Consider the following 22,597-nt stretch of genomic DNA (forward strand, 5'->3'; position numbering starts at 1 on the left):
ATGCGAAGCTGAGAAGATATTGGTTTTACTAAGATTTGTTTTTTTTGTGTCTGTTACCACTTTTTCTCAGCTCTCACCGAACCGATTTCTTTCAATGATACGTCAAAAGATCACAAATTGTATCTAGTCGAAGACATTACCCTCAAAAATTAAAAAAAATTCCCTCATTCCCCGTAAATAGGGGAAACCTCCAAAAAAATTATGAATTTAAAAATCGCTAATTTTCGAAATTTTTTCAATTTTTTTTACATAAAACTGCCATAACATTTTTAAAAATAACCAAATCAATATAATTTTTTTTTATCGATGCATGATGTCTTTACCTATCATTTGGTATATATTTTTTTTATATCTGACCCTTTACCTGCCCACAGGGGGGGATTTAAAATGACAACTTTTTCACAAAAAATTGACTTTTTCAACTTAAATTTTGAAAGTGTTCCGGAAAGTCTGACACTTTTATTTTTATCTTAAATTTTTATCTTAAAAATTTCGGACTTTATTTTATCTTCACGGTGAAAATGGCTACCAAATGCTATCCACCAATTTTTTAAAATTAAACACTATCTAAAGATTTGCATCGAAGCGTTTTTTTTTGATAGTGATTTTAATAACTGTCAGATATCATTATACTTGATCCAACTATGCCACGTCACCACTGTGCCGCGACCACCCTGTGCTGGGTTTTTTTTACGACCTTCCCATTTTTATGGATATTTCTAAGTAAAATATGATAAAATTAGCCTGAATGTTAAAAAACACACAGGTTATTTAATATTGACTTAATCAATTACAATTTTAGACTTAATCTTATTATAACTTAAAGTTAATTTGAAAAAAAATTATGTGATTAAACTTTAATGTCTTTCAAAAAATTGCTGTTTTTTTTTTTTGTGATAATTGGCATTTTTGAACTCACCCAAAACCATTATGAAGTTATTATTTTATAATGTTGTTCAAATGTAGTATTGTATAGTGTATAATGAAGTTTCAATTACAATTATATTTGTAACCCTTCTCATGGAATTTTGTTGCTTACCAAGTTAGATTAAAAATATATATAAAAATACACGTATTCTAGGTGCATTATTTTTGTTGGTGGATCTAAGTTAAAACATTTTCACAATAATCTCTCGTTTTATGATAATATATATGATGAATATAATAAAATAATATTAAAGAAATAACTACTTCTTTATAATTATTTTGACATTATACTTGCTTTACTCTACGGGTCAATCCATGCCAAATCATCCAGAAGAGGTTGCACGATCACCTCATATTTTTCTTAAATTTTCAGGTTTTATTATTTATGTTATAATTAGATTAAAACAATTTTTTTTTTTTTTATGACCTTCCGATTTGTATGGCTATTTCAATGTAAAAAATGTTAAAAATAGCCAGAACGTTAAAAAACACACAGATTATTCAATATTAACTCAATCGACTTAAAATTTTAGGATTGACCTTATTATAACTTAAAATTAACATTAAAAAAAAAAAAAAAATTTATGTGAAATTTCAAACTTAAATGACTTTCTAAAAATGGTGCTTTTTTTGAGAAAATTGGCGTTTTTGAGCTCACCTAAAACCATTAAGAAGTAATTATTTTATATTGATTTTCAAATGTGGTATTCTATAATATATTATCTATGTTTCAACTAAATTTCAAATATTTAAAACAATTTTCTTGGGATTTAGAGGCCTACAAAGTTAGAAATTATATAAAAAGACACGTATTCTTGGTGCATTATCTCTGTTGGGAGACATAATTTCGAAAAATTTTTTTTAAAATTTTTTAGTTATATATCTGCTTAATACACCATAAAAATTTAAAGTTTGAGAAAAAAGTTTATCATGTAAAATTTAGCATTAGAAAATCAGTAAAAATCTGTTCAAAATCATGTAATATTTTACAATACAATTTAACTATTATATATATTATAATTATTTAATTCATTATTTTGGATACAAAATGTCGTAATATGCTCAATGCTTTGCATTACGCATCTTATAATTATTAATGAAAAATGTATAATCTGTATTTTAAATACCTTGTAAACAAACAAATAATTTCTCTGTCATAACAAATACGATGTTCAACACAATTTCTTATTATTTATATATATATGTCAATTTATCAATTGTTAAATATGTTATCTGAGTATAATAATCATGTAATGTATAATTAATACAATAAACTAAAAAGATCACTAAAAGCGCTGTTCAAAATGATAGTTTTTTGTTGTTTTCAAACCATATTTTTGTAATTTTTTTTATATATTACTGTATATGTAATATATTACAATACAATGGAACTATTATATATTATAATTATTACATATATACTTTTCTGTGAGAATTGTGTATAGGTTTTATAGGTTGTATTGTGGATATTTTGAATTTTAAATCTAATGCTTTGGCGTTGTTTGTCTTATTCTGATATATCATTGTTATCGATTAAGTCTATTATTATCGTAACGAGTCTATTTATACATAGTTTAAAAAGTACACAGTATAGACTGCACAGAGATATTCGTCAATGTTTCTAGACGTTTCTTGAGAATTTTTTCACTACTGTTACATATATAATACATTTATTTTAAACTTATTTTTTATATAAAATTGTTTTTTACACTTCATCAAATATGAGATGTTCCGTCGGAAATTTTCTTAATGAAGATTGTCATAAATCAGTGTATGGATCTTTTTCTAAAAATTTAATTAATCTTGCTGATCATTATAATGAAGAAGAAGAATTATTATTAAATTTACGCACCAAAACAAATATAACTACCATTTGTGAGTACCACAAAATAAAATATTTAAATAAATTAATAATTTATATGGACAAACTTGTTGTAATCCTTTAAATAATCATAAAAAAAATGTTAAAAAGGGTTTACGTGAAATACAATTATATCATTTAAAAAACCTATGAATTTTGTGTTAGAATTAATTCCTGGCAAATCACTGTGTCCTACTTGCTACAAGAATATATTTATTAATCAGCAAACTTCTAATTTTTCATCAGATGTAACTGAAAGTCATAATGAATCATTTGTTCCTGAAGAATCAAACCTTGAAAGAGTTGACATGATATTCAAAGCATTTAACTTGTCACCGGTATCGAAAATTAAAAGGCTTAACCCTCAAAAAAGAAGTTTGGCTATACAAAAAAAAACTGATCAAGTATCATTAGGTTTAAAACTTGATTTAGAAAACTGTGTTTCATGTTGTTCAAATACCAATAAATCTGATTATGAAATTCTTATTGAAAAATTAAAAATAAAATTTAAATCATCAACTACAGATCAAAAAATTAAAATTCTAAGTTCATTACCGCAATCTTGGTCTAGAGAAAAAGTATCTATACAATTTAATACATCTGAGTATTTAGTTCGTTTATCAAGAAATTTGCTCAACAAGTATGGTATATTACCAGATGTTCCAAAAAAATCAGGTCGTGTATTAAATTGTGAAATAATTAAACTTATTCAAAATTTTTATGAAGGTGATGAGTATAGTCGTGTATGTCCTGGGGAGAAAGATTTTGTATCCATTAAAATAAATAACACTAAGGAATTTAAACAAAAACGAATACTTTTATGTAATTTAAATGAATTATTTGTTGAATTTAAAAGTAAAAATCCTAACGTTAAAATTGGGCGGTCAAAATTTTGCGAGTTGAAACCAAAATGGTGTGTTTTAGCTGGTGCTTCAGGTACTCATACTGTGTATGTATGTGTTTACCATCAAAATGTTAAACTTATGATTGACGGATCTTCATTAAAATACGATTTTGTATACTTGCTTAAATCAATAGTTTGTGATATGGATAATTATTTTTGTATGATGAGTGAATGTTCCAATTGTCCGAATAACTATGAATACTTAAAAGAAATTATTTCTAAAGAGCTTGATGACGGGCCAGAAAACATTGTTTTTAAACAATTGGTAAGTACTGATCGGGCAGAATTAGTAACAAATATAGAATGTACAGAAGATTTTATTGAAACTTTAATTAATAAAATTATTAAACTAAAAAAGCACCATTATATTTCTAAGATCCAATCAAATTTTTTAAAACTAAAAAAAGAAACATTAGAATTCAATGAGTGTATTGCTCTGGCAGATTTTTCAGAAAATTATAATTTTGTTGTACAGAATGAAATTCAAAGCTTCCACTGGGTTAATAAACAAGCTACTCTTCATCCCTTTGTTTATTATTATAAAATAGAAAATATAATTAAGTGTCGATGTATATGCATAATTACTGATCACATGAAACATAATACCGTTGCTGTACATACATTTCAAAATCACCTTATACAAGACATTAGATTAACAGCTCCATTTGTAAAAAAAATTCATTATTTTAGTGACGGTGCTTCGAGTCAATACAAAAATAAAAAAAACTTTATTAATCTGTGTCATCATTAACTGATATTTATGAAGATACAATATTCTAACTGCAAAGAATAAAACCAAAATTATTTATTTTTTATTTTTGTTATAATTCAAAAAAATAAAAGCAAAAAAGGTGTTGTTAAAATATAAATAATGAAAATGATAGATGAATATTTGGGCATAGTAAGAACCTGATGTTGTGGCTCTATCGGGGTCGCATGGTTCGAGGGTTTAGAACGACAAAGACAAGTAGATATAAAAATATATGTTAAGTTCCTCTTATAGAGGTATAATAAACTTTTGTCTGGTTAGTTTCTAATGTCCTAACTAAGAGGCAACGAAACGGCGAAGCCAGTTCACGAATACCTCGACAACGAGACGGCAGAGCCAGTCCACGAATACCAGAGTCTAATTTATACAGTATAAATCACGCTAGGTTTTTTAAAACATCTTTAAGGCAACGAAACAGCAGAGCCAGTTCACGAATACCATATAACGTGATTATGTATAATTTCTTTAACCAACCAGTCAAAATTGACACTTTAAAATATTAATTTAATAAATGATCTATTGCTTTGTCATCCTTTACTCAAACTTATTAACTCCAAATAATTGGGATAACATAAAATTACTTACTTCTTTTATTCTTGCAAATTGCTGTAAAATGATTTGATAAATATCTCGATATGTTTATATATGTTTAGAAGTATTTAATTCGCACTTCGTCAAAAGATAAATAATTAAAACAAGTTCTTTTCATATATAAATAAAACGCGTAAAATTCAGCCGACAACAACACAGGGCTGTAACTGATAATTGTTACTTTTTTTTATTCTTATTTCAATCCGGAGAAAACGAACTCTCTTGGTCGCTGTCACTTCTTCTTTTTTTCGTCTCTCTGGAGTCTTTCCCTGATTCTCTGTCTGGAGTCTTCACTCCTCCTTTTGGAGTCTTTCCCTGACTCTCTCTTACTGAAAGGATTTCAGTGCTTTTTATAGTAAAATAATAGTTCCCTCAATCCAGGGATATTGTTGTCAGCGCTTTTAGTGATCTTTTTAGTTTATTGTATTAATTATACATTACATGATTATTATATTCAGATAACATATTTAACAATTGATAAATTGACATATATATATAAATAATAAGAAATTGTGTTGAACATCGTATTTGTTATGACAGAGAAATTATTTGTTTGTTTACAAGGTATTTAAAATACAGATTATACATTTTTCATTAATAATTATAAGATGCGTAATGCAAAGCATTGAGCATATTACGACATTTTGTATCCAAAATAATGAATTAAATAATTATAATATATATAATAGTTAAATTGTATTGTAAAATATTACATGATTTTGAACAGATTTTTACTGATTTTCTAATGCTAAATTTTACATGATAAACTTTTTTCTCAAACTTTAAATTTTTATGGTGTATTAAGCAGATATATAACTAAAAAATTTTAAAAAAAATTTTTCGAAATTATGTCTCCCAACAGAGATAATGCACCAAGAATACGTGTCTTTTTATATAATTTCTAACTTTGTAGGCCTCTAAATCCCAAGAAAATTGTTTTAAATATTTGAAATTTAGTTGAAACATAGATAATATATTATAGAATACCACATTTGAAAATCAATATAAAATAATTACTTCTTAATGGTTTTAGGTGAGCTCAAAAACGCCAATTTTCTCAAAAAAAGCACCATTTTTAGAAAGTCATTTAAGTTTGAAATTTCACATAAATTTTTTTTTTTTTTTTAATGTTAATTTTAAGTTATAATAAGGTCAATCCTAAAATTTTAAGTCGATTGAGTTAATATTGAATAATCTGTGTGTTTTTTAACGTTCTGGCTATTTTTAACATTTTTTACATTAAAATAGCTATACAAATCGGAAGGTCATAAAAAAAAAAAAAAATTGTTTTAATCTAATTATAACATAAATAATAAACCCTGAAAATTTAAGAAAAATATGAGGTGATCGTGCAACCACTTCTGGATGATTTGGCATGGATTGACCCTTACGTAATACACGAGTAAATAAAATTCTGTTTCTTTTTATATTACTCTATACACTATTTATAACTCACCAAAACATTTAAACGATACAAAAAATTAATTACTAATATTATTTGATGTTTTGTCAAGCATACATAATTATATAATAACAAGGAAAAGACACGTTACACAATTAACATCTGTACATTGAATCGGAAGTAAATGACAATCATAAATCACAACGACCAGTACTTTCTATTAAGAATCGCATGCTTTAAGGAATTCAATAAACAAACCACTAAAATAAAATCAAAATATGTTGACATATAAATCGATATAATTATTATTCTTTGATAAGTTAACCATCACATTTTGTAATCATTGTCGACAATTGTTAACAATCTAACAAAACATCGGACTAGATTAGCATTGATTAATATCGATTTAAAACGATATTAAATGAGATAGGCTTAAGAAAACATATGTACTAAGATAAATATATATTTTATGTGAGATTAATTTAAATTTTAAATTAATATTATTAAAAAACTTAACGAGTAGTAAACTAATTTTTATTTTATTAGTAAAAACTCTTTTTTCAAAAATGTAATATTCATGATATTTTTCAAATAATAAATGTTCAATATATTTACAATCTGTATATAAAAAGTGAATTATTTGGTTTTGATTTTTTTATTAAATTTAACTTTAAAAATGTAATACTATTTTATTTTTATGATAGTATTATTTTTTGGTTTTATATCAATGTATTAAATTTTTTGATTTTGGTTTAGCTAATTTATTTAAACTTCTTCCACTTTTTATTGTTTACTTTGTTCAGTAGCAATTGTGCTAATTTTAATATATATAGCGCCTTGTATAGCTCACTTGTAGATCAAAAGGAGTTAACGTAATTTTTCATATACCAAGTATTTAAAATAATAATTAACAACATTGATGATATGAAATGAAATATATTCATGAGTTATATTTCAACTTTTTTTTAAAATTTAGTACACATTATAGTAATAATAAAAACAGAAATTCGCGGAGATCTAAAATAATTTTCTCTCATTCTACAAAAAATTTTAATACAAAAATATTTGATATTTTCTAATTTTTTTTGCGTTTCTGTGGAGAGCGACCACACCTCTTCCATGATACAATATTCAGTATTTTTATTGGATAATCTGACAATACTAATACTACAATACAATACAATATTATTTTTCTCTAATGGAAATTAAATTATCATTTATAGAAGTATTTTTTTTAAAGAACAAAATAGACTTTATAAATGATCTTTAAAATAATATTAATATGAGTGAAGATATTTTGAATAATAACTGGTTAATGATAATGATTTCTTATCAAATGGTACTAGTTTTGGTAACATACACGATATTATCGACCATGAAAATATTATTTAAATGACAATATCAAAAAAATATATTAGAACCTGAGAATATAATTAAAATACGACAATTGAGAGACTGTAATAATATTAATAAACAGTTATATTGTGTAAATTTTGAATCTACTCATGGTCATACAATAAAGAAATTAAATTGTCATTTGATAAACAGTGAGAAAAACTGATAGAGAAAGAATTACTTTCTTTAAATAAAAATAATACATTGACATCAGTTAAGAAAATAGTAAATAAATTTTAAACAATTGTTGGGTAAATAGAAGAAAATATAAGTCATACGTATGATATTATTAAATCCAGCAAAAAAATCTTATTTTTTTCTTGATTCGGTTTACCCAACTAAGTGTTTTACCGAGGTGTTAATATATTATACCAACCATAAAGTCATCTCTATAGATGACCAAAGAGTCCTTTCTTTCTGGCGAAATTAAGTATCTCTCTAGGTTTTAGTTTTTTAATATGTTTTTTTTTAGAAAAAGGTTTGCTCAAGTAGTTTGTTCTTAGTGTGGACAAGGCTTCACATTCGCACATGATGTGAAACAAGGTTCCTCTTCTACTCCACCCTTCCTGCAAAATGGTGATTCCGATACCCCCATTGCGTTAAGATGTTTAAGTTGGTGACCATGTCCTGTCAGTAGACCAGTCAAGATGCGTATTTGATGTCTAGTCATGCTATTAAGATCACTCAGCAGTAAACCAGGGGTCTTGATAAACATTTTAGATTGTCTAGGTACTACTAAGTACTTTCAGATTTTTCTGCGTTGTTCTCTGCACAAATTCTTGGGTAGCGCTTTGCTCAGTGAGTCCTACCACTGGTTTTAGTCCATCATAGGTGTTATTTGCTCCTTTCGTGGCTAGAAAGTCGGCATTTTTATTTCCAGTGCCACTGTTGTGTCCAGATACCCACGCTTTTGATACACCGTTTGATACGCATGTTGGTTTTCATGTAAAGGTTTCTCCTTAAGAGGCACCTCCTTGATGTACCTATCAATAAGTTTCTCCGTAGTCTTAAGAAGAAAAGAAGTAAGACTGTAAGGTCTGTAGGATTTTGCTTCATAATATTTAGTGCGGTTAGGTTTGGGTATAAACACCACTCTAACCTTACGCTAGTTTTCTGGTTGATAACCATAGACATGGCATGCCCTAAATATTTTGCAGAGATGGGGGACGATTATCTCTAACCCTTCTTGCAGAAGTGCAGGGAAAATTTCGTCACAGCCTGCAGCTTTAAAACTGCCAAAGGCTTTTATTGCCCATCTTATTCCACTTGGGATTATCACTTTCCTGGTTAGTCTCCAATCAGCACAGGTCACACGTTTGTCCTGTGCATCATGATCCTGTTCTCTGTTGTTAATTCCAGAGTCAGGAAAATGCATGTTCATCAAATGTGATAATGTTTCATTATCGTTATTGGTGAACATTCTGTTTGGCATTAGTATTGCCTCGACAGTTTTGTTTGGTTCATTTCTTAGTGATCGCAGAAGTTTAGTTGCTATAGGGAGTTGTTGTATATCCCCACAGAACTTCTTCCAGCTTTCTCTTTTGGACTTTTTCAATGCAGATTTGTAGTTCCTTTGGGCGTCCTTATAGGATTCCCAGTGTTGTTCCAAACCTGATTTCATTGCTTTATTTAAGAGCTTANAAGTGTTTTTCCAAACCTGATTTAATTGCTTTATTTAAGAGCTTACGTGAACTCTTTCTTAATTTAGATAGGTGAGCATTCCACCAAGCTACACCAGTAGTCGAGAATTAAGGTTCATCACAGCAGAATTCGTTACTGTGATAAGGCTGTATACTCTAAAGTGCGCCAGGTACTATAGACGATCATAATAATCACTTTACATTTCGGTTAACTACCCTGTAAAAGTTTAGTAACCCTCTTACTTGTATGGCTGGGTTAGGGGTCCAATACGCTGTTAGCAAGCAAGTGTACCCAGGCCTACCGATCCCAACTAACAAAAACCATCACCAGCTAAGAGCAGTGGTACATGTTGCTACTCCCACTGAATTAACTAGGGTCTGCAAGGTTGATAGGGCCGTGATCCTTGCGGATCCCCCTGCGGGGATAATTATATATAAATAACTATTTATATATTTAATGTCATTAAATCGCCCAGTTTTATTTCATAAATTAAAAATTTTCTTCTTCTTCAAAAAAAAATCATAAATGTGTATTAAATTATAAGAGATGTTTTATTAAAATATTTATTAATAACATCGATATTAGCAGGTACACAGCATTGTTATTATCGATTGTAGTAAGGCACATTGTTATGAGTTTATAAATACACTAACTGACAATACAGAAAGTATATCTATTGATAATCATAATTGATAATAAACAATCCGTGACTGAGACAGCAATGTCATAAAAATCCAATTAGCTACCTGTATTTACAATCCCATGTGTATTATACATGTATATTAACTCAAAATTTTGAAACTTTAAATGTTAATATCTAATAAGCTAATAAAGTTATATTAAAAATTCAAATGCCATTTACTATTAAATTAAAAACTCAAACATTTTATTAAATTAAAAATATGTGTTACCATTTAAAAAATCAAAGTTGACCCCCCTCCAAGGCATAAGGGATGAACTTAAAAAGTATTACATAGTTAAAAATTCAAGAATAATGTGTAACTAAAAATAATAAAAAAAAAAATGTTTAAATTATTATTATTCTGCAAGTAATTGAGTGGGTTATGATAAAAAAATCACTCTGTATATAGGACAAGAATGGATGATATCAGATATCATATAGATTTAATCATAGATCATAACAGTGATTAAAATTACTATTATAAGAAACGTTTTATACAAATCTGTAAATAGTATTTAATTTTAAGAAACTGGTGTATTATTCTAAAAGTATGATTAACTAATTTCTTGAATTATAACGCGATTAGTCCTTTTTTGTTTTATACATATATTTTATATGAATAAATACAAATTATAGTAATTAAATTTAGTATAAAATTGACATTCAATAATTATTGAAATACAATAATAAATTATAATATATTATTGTAATTTTTACGGAGAAATTACAAAAAATTATAAAGTTTAATTCGTTACATCTATAGCAAACGCGAATTAAAATTATAAAACTTTTGCAACAACTAGATGAGTTCAATATTTCAGCAAATAATTTTTGTTAAATAGAAATTAATACACTAGTCTACAAGGTATTTTCATCATAGTCAAAAATACACTATTATCTGCAGTTAGTTTTGAAATCGCTATGATGTGATTTAGCTTCGACGCAAAGCTTAGAAGGTATTGGTTTTACTAAGATGTGTTTTTTTTTTGTGTCTGTTACCACTTTTTCTCAGCTCTTACCGAACCGATTTCTTTCAACGATACGTCAAAAGATCACAAATCGTATCTTGTCGAAGACGATACTCTCGAATATTGAAATAATTTCCCTCGTGCCCCTTAAATTGTAGAAATCTCCAAAAAAATTACAAATATAAAAATTGCTAATTTTTGCCATTTTTTTCAATTTTTTTACATAAAACTGCCATAACATTTTTAAAAATAACCAAATCAATATAATTTTTTTTTTATAGATGCATGATGTTTTTACCTTTTATTTAGTATATTTTTTTATACATTTGACCCTTTACCTGACCTAATAAAGTCTGACATATTTATATACATTTAAAATTAAATCTAATATAATATACTTTATTATGGAAAAAAAAATTTTCGAACTTTAATTTGTCTTCACGGTGAAAATGGCTAACAAATGCAATTTTTTGTGTGAAAATTCTTGATTTTATTTATTACATTTTTAACTTTATAATGCTATTATTTATTGAAAAGTGTATGGATCAAGACAATTTTTATAAGAGAAATAATATTTTTAAGAATCCCTTTTTTATTTGACATATTTATCATAATAAGGATATTAATAAGAAAAAGCAGATCGTGTAGCTTTGATGGTGGCATACTTGACCCAACTATGTCACATCACTACTGTGTCGCTACCCCCCTGTGCTGAATTTTTTTTAATTATTACTTATTAGAAAAAAACGAGTATCAACATATTTAAAATATATTCCATAATAACATAGGTCAAATTTGAATTTAACAACACATCATCATTGATAAAAGTAGGCAAAGAGTAATTTTGAATCATAGAATATTTATAGGATATAAATTTATGGAATATAGTTCTGAATATTTCAATTGTATCATTTATTTTAACATCAAGATTTACATAAAAATGACTATAATATTCATTGAAGATTTATTTTGATATTAATTCAAAAAAATTATAGTAAAATTAATATCTTCTCAACTTCGAATGGAAGCTATAATAGTGATTTCAACGAAATTTTTAGCTTTTCTCATAATTTTACTGTTAAAAGTAATTATATAAGTATCTTACCACATATCAATCTAATCAATATCATTTTTTTAAATCCTCGTAAAATTATTTATTTAATTATATCAATATCAAACTTGCCAGTTGAACTAAAAAATGGTTAAAAGTTCAATATTTTTAAGGTTAGATAAGCTTATTGTGACTGCTGAATATTTGATTGTGATATCACTTATGATTATTCATTAGAAGAAATTGCATTATAGCGTTATGCTTGTGACCTATTAAATTTAGAATTATGCGTTATGTAGTTAGTTATCACTCACATGTAAAATATTGATACCATTTGGTACATGGTCAAATAATGATTTTTTGAATATCATATCGGGTTTGAATAATAATACATTTTATAGGTCTAATGATATTCCCACATACTGGTTAATACTTTTAACTATATTATGAATATTAAAGAGCTTTGTAATAAATAGTATGTATACACAAATAAAAACATTTTCATATTACAATTCATTGTTTAATTTTTACAGAATACATTTGCAACCAAAGCAGTTATACAAATTTATATAGCCAAAATAATAAAACGGATATTCAAACAGAATCACAGATCAAGATAGATAAAAATGATAATTTTGCATTTGACGTAGAAGATATGGTCAACAATCTTTACACAGATATTGTAACAAGAAGTGAAACTACAAATCAACAGGTGGAATCTGTCTCATGTGCAAATCCAGATAATCAATCTAAAAACAGACCGGAATACATAAAAGATTATCTTCTTTTTGATAATTCTTAAAAATAAGTTTTTAAACCTAGAATTTTAGGAATTAGTAGTAATCTCTGAAACAGAGTATTTTAATGCATTACAGTAATACCTCAGATTTATAAAGTCTTATTAACTTTAATATTATTATTCATTACTAGTCTATTCAATTCTTTAAATGTGTTTATGATTTATATAGCTTCATTATGTATTTAATTATTTATTATAATGGGTTCTTGAAATTTTTTTATTTGTTGAAGGACTATAAATAATTATGCATTAATATGACTTTTTAATAATTTGTATTTCTATAACATTTTTTGATTTTCAACTTTAGTATAAATATGAAAGATTTTCTAACGCTATTAAAAAAAAATACAAAATGATTCTTTTGTTATTAACCACTTAATTGTTCAAAAACTAAATATACAGAGTGATTCACTTTGTATTTTGTCATTGTCTCACGCAATATCTTCAAAATTATTAAATAAAATATAATTTTTTCTTTTTATAAATTAATTGTTTTCTATGAATAAAAAATAACATAAAAAATATAATATACCCTACCTCTCTTTCTTCTTTAAATTATATTATATTTATATTTTTTAAAAGGAATTTATGACTTGCTTATAATTAAAAAGATGATCTAATTAAGAAAGTAATTGATCGATATCAACTTTTGAACCAGTATTTTGAAAATTATTAACACTTAAATAATACAACTGGAAATAAAGGGCAGGTATGTTTAATTTTATCTTTAGGCATTTATGAAATGTACTACTCTCTTCGCTTTGGTACAACAATCCTAATAACTACAAAAACCTAAATACTGATTCAAAAGTTATTTGTAGATTGTTTTTTTGTGACTGAAGAATATTTAACATCGAAATTCAGAGGAAAAAGACAAATCATTTATACATTTCTGTGTACACGAGAAAGTTCTTGTCGGCAATGGTAGTAACAACGGCAGTAACTTTCTACAAAAAACTTTCCAGAGCACTAGTGTTGTATCAAATTCTATGGTAGTTTTTTTTTTTTTGAAAAATATGTTGAGTTTTATGTTTAAAATCGTTTGTTGTTAAAATGTTTCTGAATAATTAAACTTACAAAACCTCCAAAATAAATAAATAAGGGTTTTTTGAATATTAAATTTGAACACGCGCCTTAAGGAAAATAAATCTCTATAAGTTATTATTCCATTTGGTGCACCGTGAAAAAACAAATCCTCTCAAAGTTACAGAATTATGTATTAGTATGTTATATTTTTATTATTGTTTTCATGAATTTATATAATTAAAATATTTTTTGCAATTTAATATTGTTCATATTTTAAACATATAGTTATATTACATATTTAAAATATAAATTTATGGGTAACCATAAGTATTTTAAAATAAAGCATGCAGAGGACAAATTATCTAGTGTGTCGCTTAAATAAAATAATACTACTTAGTTTATCATGATATTTTCACAATATTCTATCTATTTATGATAATGATATTATGATTAATATAATCAAATAATATTAAAGATATAATTATCTGTTTATGGTCATTTTGACATTATAGTTGCTTTACTCTACGTAATACACGAGTAAATGAAATTTTGTATCTTTTTATATTACACTATACAATATTTTTATAAAGAGTTAATATTCTATGAATAACCCACCAAAACATTTAATCCATACAAAAACTATATTACTAATATTATTTGATATTTTGTCCAGCATACTGAATTATATAAGAACAAGTAAAAGACTGTTACAGATAAACTTCTGTACATTTAATCAGAAGTAAACGACAATCACGATGACCGGAACTTTTTATTAGCAATCGCGCGTGCAAGGAACTGAATAAGCAAAGTGCTAAAATATAATAAAATTCCATTGATATATAAATTGATAATTAGGATTCTTTATTAAGTTGACAATCAAGATATCCACTAGAACTAGATTAGCATTGATTAATAGACATTTTATACGATAGTAAAAGAGATAATCTTTAAAAAAAATGTGTCCCATAGTAAATATATAATTTATGTGAGAATCAATTTAATTTTTAAATAAATATCCTAATTTATATTTTAAAAAACTTGACGAGTAGTAAACTAATTTTTAATTATATTATTGAAATCTTTTTTTTCAGCATTCTGTTCTTCGTAACGTTTACAAATAAGAATAGTTTGATATATTTACAATCTCTATATAAATAATATACTATTTTTTATGATTTTTTTATTAAATTTAACAATAAAAATATACTTACTATGTAATTTTATATGAAGAATAAAATTTTTATTCAAATAATTTTTATTTATAGTCTGTTTAAAATAGTTCTATCAATAAATTATAAATGTTATAAGTCAATAATACAAATATATTTTAATATAGAATTTTAATAGATATTTATATTCCTTATTAATATCCTGATTAAGATAAAGTATGTCGAATGAAAAAGGGATTATTAAAAAATAGTATTTCCCATAAAAAAATTATATTGATCAATACACTTTTCAATAAGTTATAGCATTATAAAGTTAAAAATGTAAAAAATAAAATTGAGAATTTTCACACAATAATAGCATTTGGTAGCCATTTTCACCTTGAAGATAAAATAAAGTCCGAAATTTTTTTTTTCCATGATAAAGTATATTACATTAGCTTTAATTTAAGATATATATAGTAATTTAATATATATAGAAAAGTATCAGACTTTCCGGAACACTTTCAAAATTTAAGTTGAAAAAGTTGTCATTTTGAATCCCCCCCTGTAGGCAGGTAAAAAGTCAGATTTATAAATAAAATATACCAAATGATAGGTAAAGACATCATACATCTATATAAAAAAGAATTATATTGATCCATACATCTTTCAAAAAGTCATAGCATTATAAAGTTAAAAATATAAAAAAGAATTTTTTTACAAAAATCGTATTTTTTTTATTAAGTTTAATGTCTGTTTTCACCATGAAGATAAAATAAAGTCCGAAATTTTTTTTTACCATTATAAAGTATATTACATTAGCTTTAATTTAAGATATATATAAAAGTGTCAGACCTTCCGGAACACTTTCAAAAGTTAAGTTGAAAAAGTTCTACTTTCTATATGCATTTTTATGTTTTGAATCCCCCCTGTATTAAGGGAAATGGTCCGATTTAAAAAAAAAGTATGTCGAATGAAAGATCTATATAAATACTACTTCTCATAAAAAAATTGTAATGATCCATACATTTTTTAAAAAGTTATAGCATAATAAAGTTAAAAATGTAAAATACAAAATCGAAAATTTTCACACAAAAATAGCATTTGGTAGCCATTTTCATCCTGAAGATAAAACAAAGTCCGAAATTTTTTTTTTCATAATAAAGTATATTACATAAGCTTTAATTTAAGATATCAGTTCGTGTTTAGACGTCGTACAGTCCACACGTTAATTGTCACGCGCTCCGCTTTTATCAGCTCTCGATAGCGAGTGTATTGTATCGAATTGTTATCGCTTCCAGCGCTCGTCGCGGTATTTGTACCGTCGGGTAATGTATAATTGTATAATTTACCTAAATATAAGACTCGCCGCGATCGGGACTAACGCCTTATCGCATTATACGCTTTATTGACCAACACGCGATACCTCACTACGGTCCTAATCAGTGCCGTTACCTATAAAATGCCTAATAATACAAATAATAAAACTGTATCTCCACTCATTATCCAAAAGTCACGCATACAGAGCGTGTCAAATGATTCATCAGCTTTTTCATCAGAAACCAACTCCAACGACGATTGGAAAACTCAAAATAATCATAAACGTCAGTACTCACCTAATCAATCCCCGAAATTAACTAAACAATTCGTAACGCCAAATCGCTTTTCTCTATTCAGTCCACCAAACAATGATCAAAACAATGACTATTCTGAAAACAAAGATAACGACCCTAATAGAGACATTCTAGAACACTCAGAGAGTAAACCTCCTCCACCAATCTTTATTAATTTAGTAAATGACTTCAAATCATTTTGCTCTCAAATTAAATTATTAACAAAAGGCGAACCATTCACTTGTAAGAGCTCCACCAATGGAGTTAAACTCCTAACTACATCACCAAACTCGTACAGAGAAGTAATAAAATTTCTAAAATCCAGCAAAGCGGACTATCATACTTATCAATCAAAACAAGATCGAGCCTTTAGAATTGTTATCAGAAACCTACATCACACAATCCCTCTTGATGATATCAAAAAAGAGTTACTTGATCTCGGTCACATCGCTAGAAACGTAACAAACGTTCTACAATATAACACTAAGGTCCCGCTCCCATTATTCTTCGTAGATCTAGAACCAGCCATAAACAATAAAGATATCTTCAAAATCGAATTCCTATGCTACACTAAAATTAAAATAGAAGAACCTCGAGTTAAACGCCACATAGTCCAATGCCTTCGATGCCAAGAATACGGCCACACAAAAGCTTACTGCAATCATACACCCAAATGCGTTCGATGTGGCGAACATCACCTATCAGATTCCTGCCAAAAACCCACCGACCAACCCGCCAAGTGTGCGCTTTGTCAGGGTAACCACCCAGCAAACTATCGAGGCTGTCCCAAACATAAAGAAATTCAATCATCTCGTAATCCCAAGAAAACTCAAACAATTTCACATTCTCAACAAAATAATACAAATAATGTACAGCCCATTTATGTAAACACCACTTCAAATTCGTATTCTCAATCCAAATCATATGCTCAAGCAACCAAAGATCCGAATATCACTCCCCATACACCTATTGGTGATAACTCTGATCAAATTTCACTCAAACTAATGTCTTTCCTGGAAGACTTTAAATCATTGATTAATCCCTTAATCTCTTTACTAACCACTGTTATCACTAAACTCCTATCCCAATCAAATGCCAACTAGCTTAAATATCCAACAATCAATATCCATCCTCTTATGGAATGCCAATGGTCTAAACCAACAAAAAAATGAACTTAAAGCCTTCCTACAGCTCTCTCACGTTGATATTATCCTTATCAGTGAAGCACATCTTACCTCAAACTCCTCATTCAAACTTCCTGGATATATAACATACCACTGCGATCACCCAAGTGGAAACGCTCATGCAGGCTCAGCGATTATAATAAAATCAAACCTCAAACACTCTACTCTACCGTCTTACCAGAGCAACTCTATTCAAGCAACTAATATAAAAATAATCTTAAACCACATTCCAACGACTATTTCTTCTGCATACTTTCCTCCTCAAGCAAAACTTAACTCTAACGAACTTACGAACTTTCTTCTTTCCATTGGGAATAATTTTCTAATTGGTGGCGACTTTAACTGCAAACACACCTCATGGGGCTCTAGAATTATCAATACCAGAGGTCGTATACTACATAATGTCATACAAAATAAAAACCTAACTTTCCTCTCTCCCCCTAATCCTACATATTGGCCAACCCATCAAAATAGGCAGCCTGATATCTTAGATTTCTTCATAACCAACTTACCAAACCATATCAATCGAAATATCTCCAACCTAAGCGATCTTTCATCTGACCACACTCCAGTATTACTATCTCTAAATGATCACGTCACACTTAAAACAACTTATCCTACCCTGATCTCTGGAAAAATCAACTGGCAGATCTTCAGCGAGTCCGTAGAATCCCAAATCTCTCTAAATATATCACTTAAAAATCATTCTGATATTGATAACGCAGTACAATCTCTAACCGATATTATTAAAAATTCTGCAACAAGAGCCTCCAATACTCATTCCCCCAAAACTAAACAAGATAATCTCCCTCAACACTTATCTCAATTAATAAAAGAAAAGCGCCGTGCTCGAGCTAGATGGCAACGCACACACCTTCCAAGTGATAAATCCACCTACAATCGTCTCTCCTGCAACTTGAAAAATCTTCTATACAAATATAACACTGAATCATATCAACATTATATAAAGTCACTCACAAATAATAATAAGTCTTTATGGAAAGCAACTAAAAACATACTCAAGGAAAAAAAAGTATCACCCCCCTTACGCAATCCAAATAACACCCTAGCCATATCTAACTCCGAAAAAGCGAATTTATTTGCAACTCACCTTGCTAACAACTTCTGTCCCCACTCAGACATAAACAGTGTAGATCACACAAGACGTATTACCGAATCACTAGATACTCCTTGTCCCATGGCTCTCCCAACTAAACACACCTCCCCATCAGAAATTCTTTTTTTAATAAAAAAATTACAAAATAACAAGTCTCCCGGTCACGACCTAATCACTAATAAAATCATCAAACATCTACCAAAAAAAGCTATAATACAACTCACCTATATTTTTAACTCTATACTAAGATTATCATACATACCACAAACATGGAAACACTCAATTATAATTCTTATCCACAAACCTGGCAAACCTCCTGAATTACCTTCCTCGTACAGGCCAATTAGTCTACTCCCGTCCCTTTCTAAAATCCTTGAAAAAATCATACTAAAAAGAATATATCCTATAATAAACGAAAACAAAACAATTCCAAACACTCAATTTGGCTTTAAAAATAAACACTCCACACTGCACCAAATTCATAGATTAACAGACATCATCTCCTCATCCCTAGAAATCAAAAATCATTGTGAAGGAGTATTTCTTGATGTCGCACAGGCGTTCGACCGCGTGTGGACTGAAGGACTTCTTTATAAACTTCGATTTCTTCCAGCTCCCTTATACCTCACGTTAAAGTCATTCTTATCACAACGCACGTTTGCCGTACGTTGCGATGACGAAACATCCAACATTCATTCTATTAACGCAGGTATACCTCAAGGAAGCATCCTAGCCCCAACCCTCTATAATATATTTACCTCAGACATTCCACACTCAAATAATACACATCTCGCTACATTTGCAGACGACACTGCCATACTATCCTCCAATCCTGACTCTAATTCTGCAACAAAATCACTCCAAGATCATCTCAACAAACTCCAAACTTGGTTCAAATTATGGAGAATAAAAATTAATGAAGGAAAATCCTCCCACGTATCATTTACTCTCCGTTCCACCAATGGCCCTCCTTTATCGATAAATAACAACATAATTCCTCAACATGATTACACTAAATATTTAGGCATCCATTTAGACAAAAAACTAAATTGGGCCTACCACATAAAAAACAAACGAAAATCATTAAACCTACGTCTCCATTCTCTGAGACATCTTCTCCGTTCTAATATGCCACTTAATATAAAACTACTAATATACAAACAAATCATACGCCCAGCCATGACCTACGGTATTCAAATTTGGGGATCCGCGAAAAAATCAAATATCTCTATCCTTCAATCCTTTCAATCAATTAACCTAAGAATTATAACAGGAGCACCGTGGTATGTTAGTAACCAAACTCTCCACAAAGACCTAAAAATTCTAACACTTCCTGAACTTGCTTCTTGCTATTTTAAAAAATTCCACAGTGACACACAAAACCATCCTAACCCTCTAATATCTAATCTCCATAATCCCTCTAACCCTATTAACCCATTACGTCGACTCAAAAGAAACTGGGCTAGAGACCTTCTCTAACTCATTTTAGCACAAATTTAGTTTCACAATTTTAATTATTATTCTTTTATTTTGAAGTGGTGTCAATGGGCTCCTTCTTCATGCACGATATTCATGCGTTGTAACACATTGTTCAGTCATTTTTACTTATTGTATTATGTATACAGATTGTAATATTTTCTTAATAAAAAAAAAAAAAAAATTTAAGATATATATAAAAGTGTCAGACCTTCCGGAACACTTTCAAAAGTTAAGTTGAAAAAATTAATTTTTTGTGAAACAGTTGTCATTTTAAATCCCCCCCTGTGGGCAGGTAAAAAATTAGATTTATAAAAAAAATATACCAAATAANTTAAATCCCCCCCTGTGGGCAGGTAAAAAATTAGATTTATAAAAAAAATATACCAAATAAAAGGTAATAATATCATAAATCTATATAAAAAAAAATTATATTGATATGTTCATTTTTGAAAAAGTTATGGCACTTTAAAGTAAAACACATCTTAGTAAAACCAATACCTTCTAAGCTTTGCATCGAAGCTAAAACACATCATAGCGATTTCAAAACTAACTGCAGATAATAGTGTATTTTTGACTATGATGAAAATACCTTGTAGACTAGTGTATTAATTTCTATTTAACAAAAATTATTTGCTGAAATATTGAACTCATCTAGTTGTTGCAAAAGTTTTAAAAAAAAATGTTAAGAAATTGTAAGATAAGCCTCAGAATTGATTAAATGGACAACGACCGGTACTGAAAAATAAAATAAAAATGTGTACATGGAATTGTAAGACTTTAAATAATTCTTGAGCGTTACATTTTTTACTAGACCTTATTAACATATTAACTCTACAAAAAATTAGATTGAAATTACTTTGAAAACAAGCTACCTGAAGCCAATTGTGACCTATGGATGTGAGATTTGGTTCACGTCATAAGATGACAATAAAAAACTTGCTGGATTGGGAAAAAAAATAAGAAATATATATGGACCGGTGTAAAATGACAGCCTATGAATATATGAATGAGACACAATTAAAAGCTGTATGACCTATATGAAAAAAAAATATATTCACTAAACGTCTAGAGTTACTGGGAAATGTGTGGAAAGCTGATAGAAATGTATTAAAGAATGTTTTGATAGGAAAAATAAATAAAATAACGTCCTCTGAGAAGACCAAGAACAAGATGGAAAAACATCGTAGGAAAAGATATGAGACTGATAGGAATGCAACGCTAAACTGAACTTTGGATAGAGAAAAATGTAGAGGCTTACTAGTAGCACCATAGGTCCTTAATGGACCACTAAGCTATTCAAGCAGAAAAAGAAGAAGAAGAAGTGTTACGTAATTGTATAGCCTACAAGTCACCGACTTTAATCTCTGTAAGTACCGATGTGATTTTAGGAATAGATGAAACTAAATAAATAACATATATTTTTATTGAAGAATTATAATTCTCCAATTAATCTCCATTAAGAATTGGTTACATCAAAATTTCATTGAAAGTAAAATTTTTTCTGCTGAAATTTAAAATATCATATGTATAGAGTCTATTTTAACTACAGGACTATAATATATATATATATATATTATATATATAATAAAAATTAATTTTATATTTCAGACTACAACCTTGAACAACAAATCGAGCTTTATATTTATCCACGCTACGATCTGACTTTAATTTTCTTCTATATCGTAACAATTTTTTAAAATTGATTTACCATTTGCTTTACTAATGTCAATGTATTATTTTTATTTAATGAAAAAAAAAAAAATTGAATATAATATTAAATCCTCTTTCAAATGTATCCTACATATAGGTTATTGATTTAAATTTTACAAAAAGTATATTAAAAGGAATTTAATTGTTTTTTTGTTTACTATAGTAATTTTTTATTATCATCAGAGTTAAAAATATTATAGCAGTTTTAAAACGTAGTCATTTTTTTTATTAATGCTTTTTTTTGCAGTAATATAAATTTGAGATATATTTCTAAATTATTAAAATTGAATTTTCTTCTATTTTCAGCAACAATAGATTGATATAGGGTGG

At 27.8% G+C, this 22,597-nt stretch overlaps 1 protein-coding gene across 21 annotated transcripts in view; it reads left to right on the plus strand.

The window, feature by feature from the left end:
* The window catches only part of LOC126894396 (uncharacterized), a 350,657-nt gene that overhangs the window by 16,836 nt on the left and 311,224 nt on the right, over window positions 1-22,597 (plus strand). For 2 of the 21 annotated variants that reach the window (XM_050665377.1, XM_050665380.1), the window contains one exon: window positions 12,725-12,903. The exons of the other annotated variants lie outside the window; for them this stretch is intronic. In XM_050665377.1, the coding sequence (XP_050521334.1) occupies window positions 12,725-12,903 (179 nt within the window). The remainder of the gene's footprint in view (window positions 1-12,724; window positions 12,904-22,597) is intronic. 21 annotated transcript variants of the gene reach the window in all.

This window comes from Daktulosphaira vitifoliae, unplaced genomic scaffold (assembly GCF_025091365.1).
Source record: "Daktulosphaira vitifoliae isolate Bord-2020 unplaced genomic scaffold, ASM2509136v1 Scaffold_1, whole genome shotgun sequence".
Taxonomy (NCBI): Eukaryota; Metazoa; Arthropoda; class Insecta; order Hemiptera; family Phylloxeridae; genus Daktulosphaira; species Daktulosphaira vitifoliae.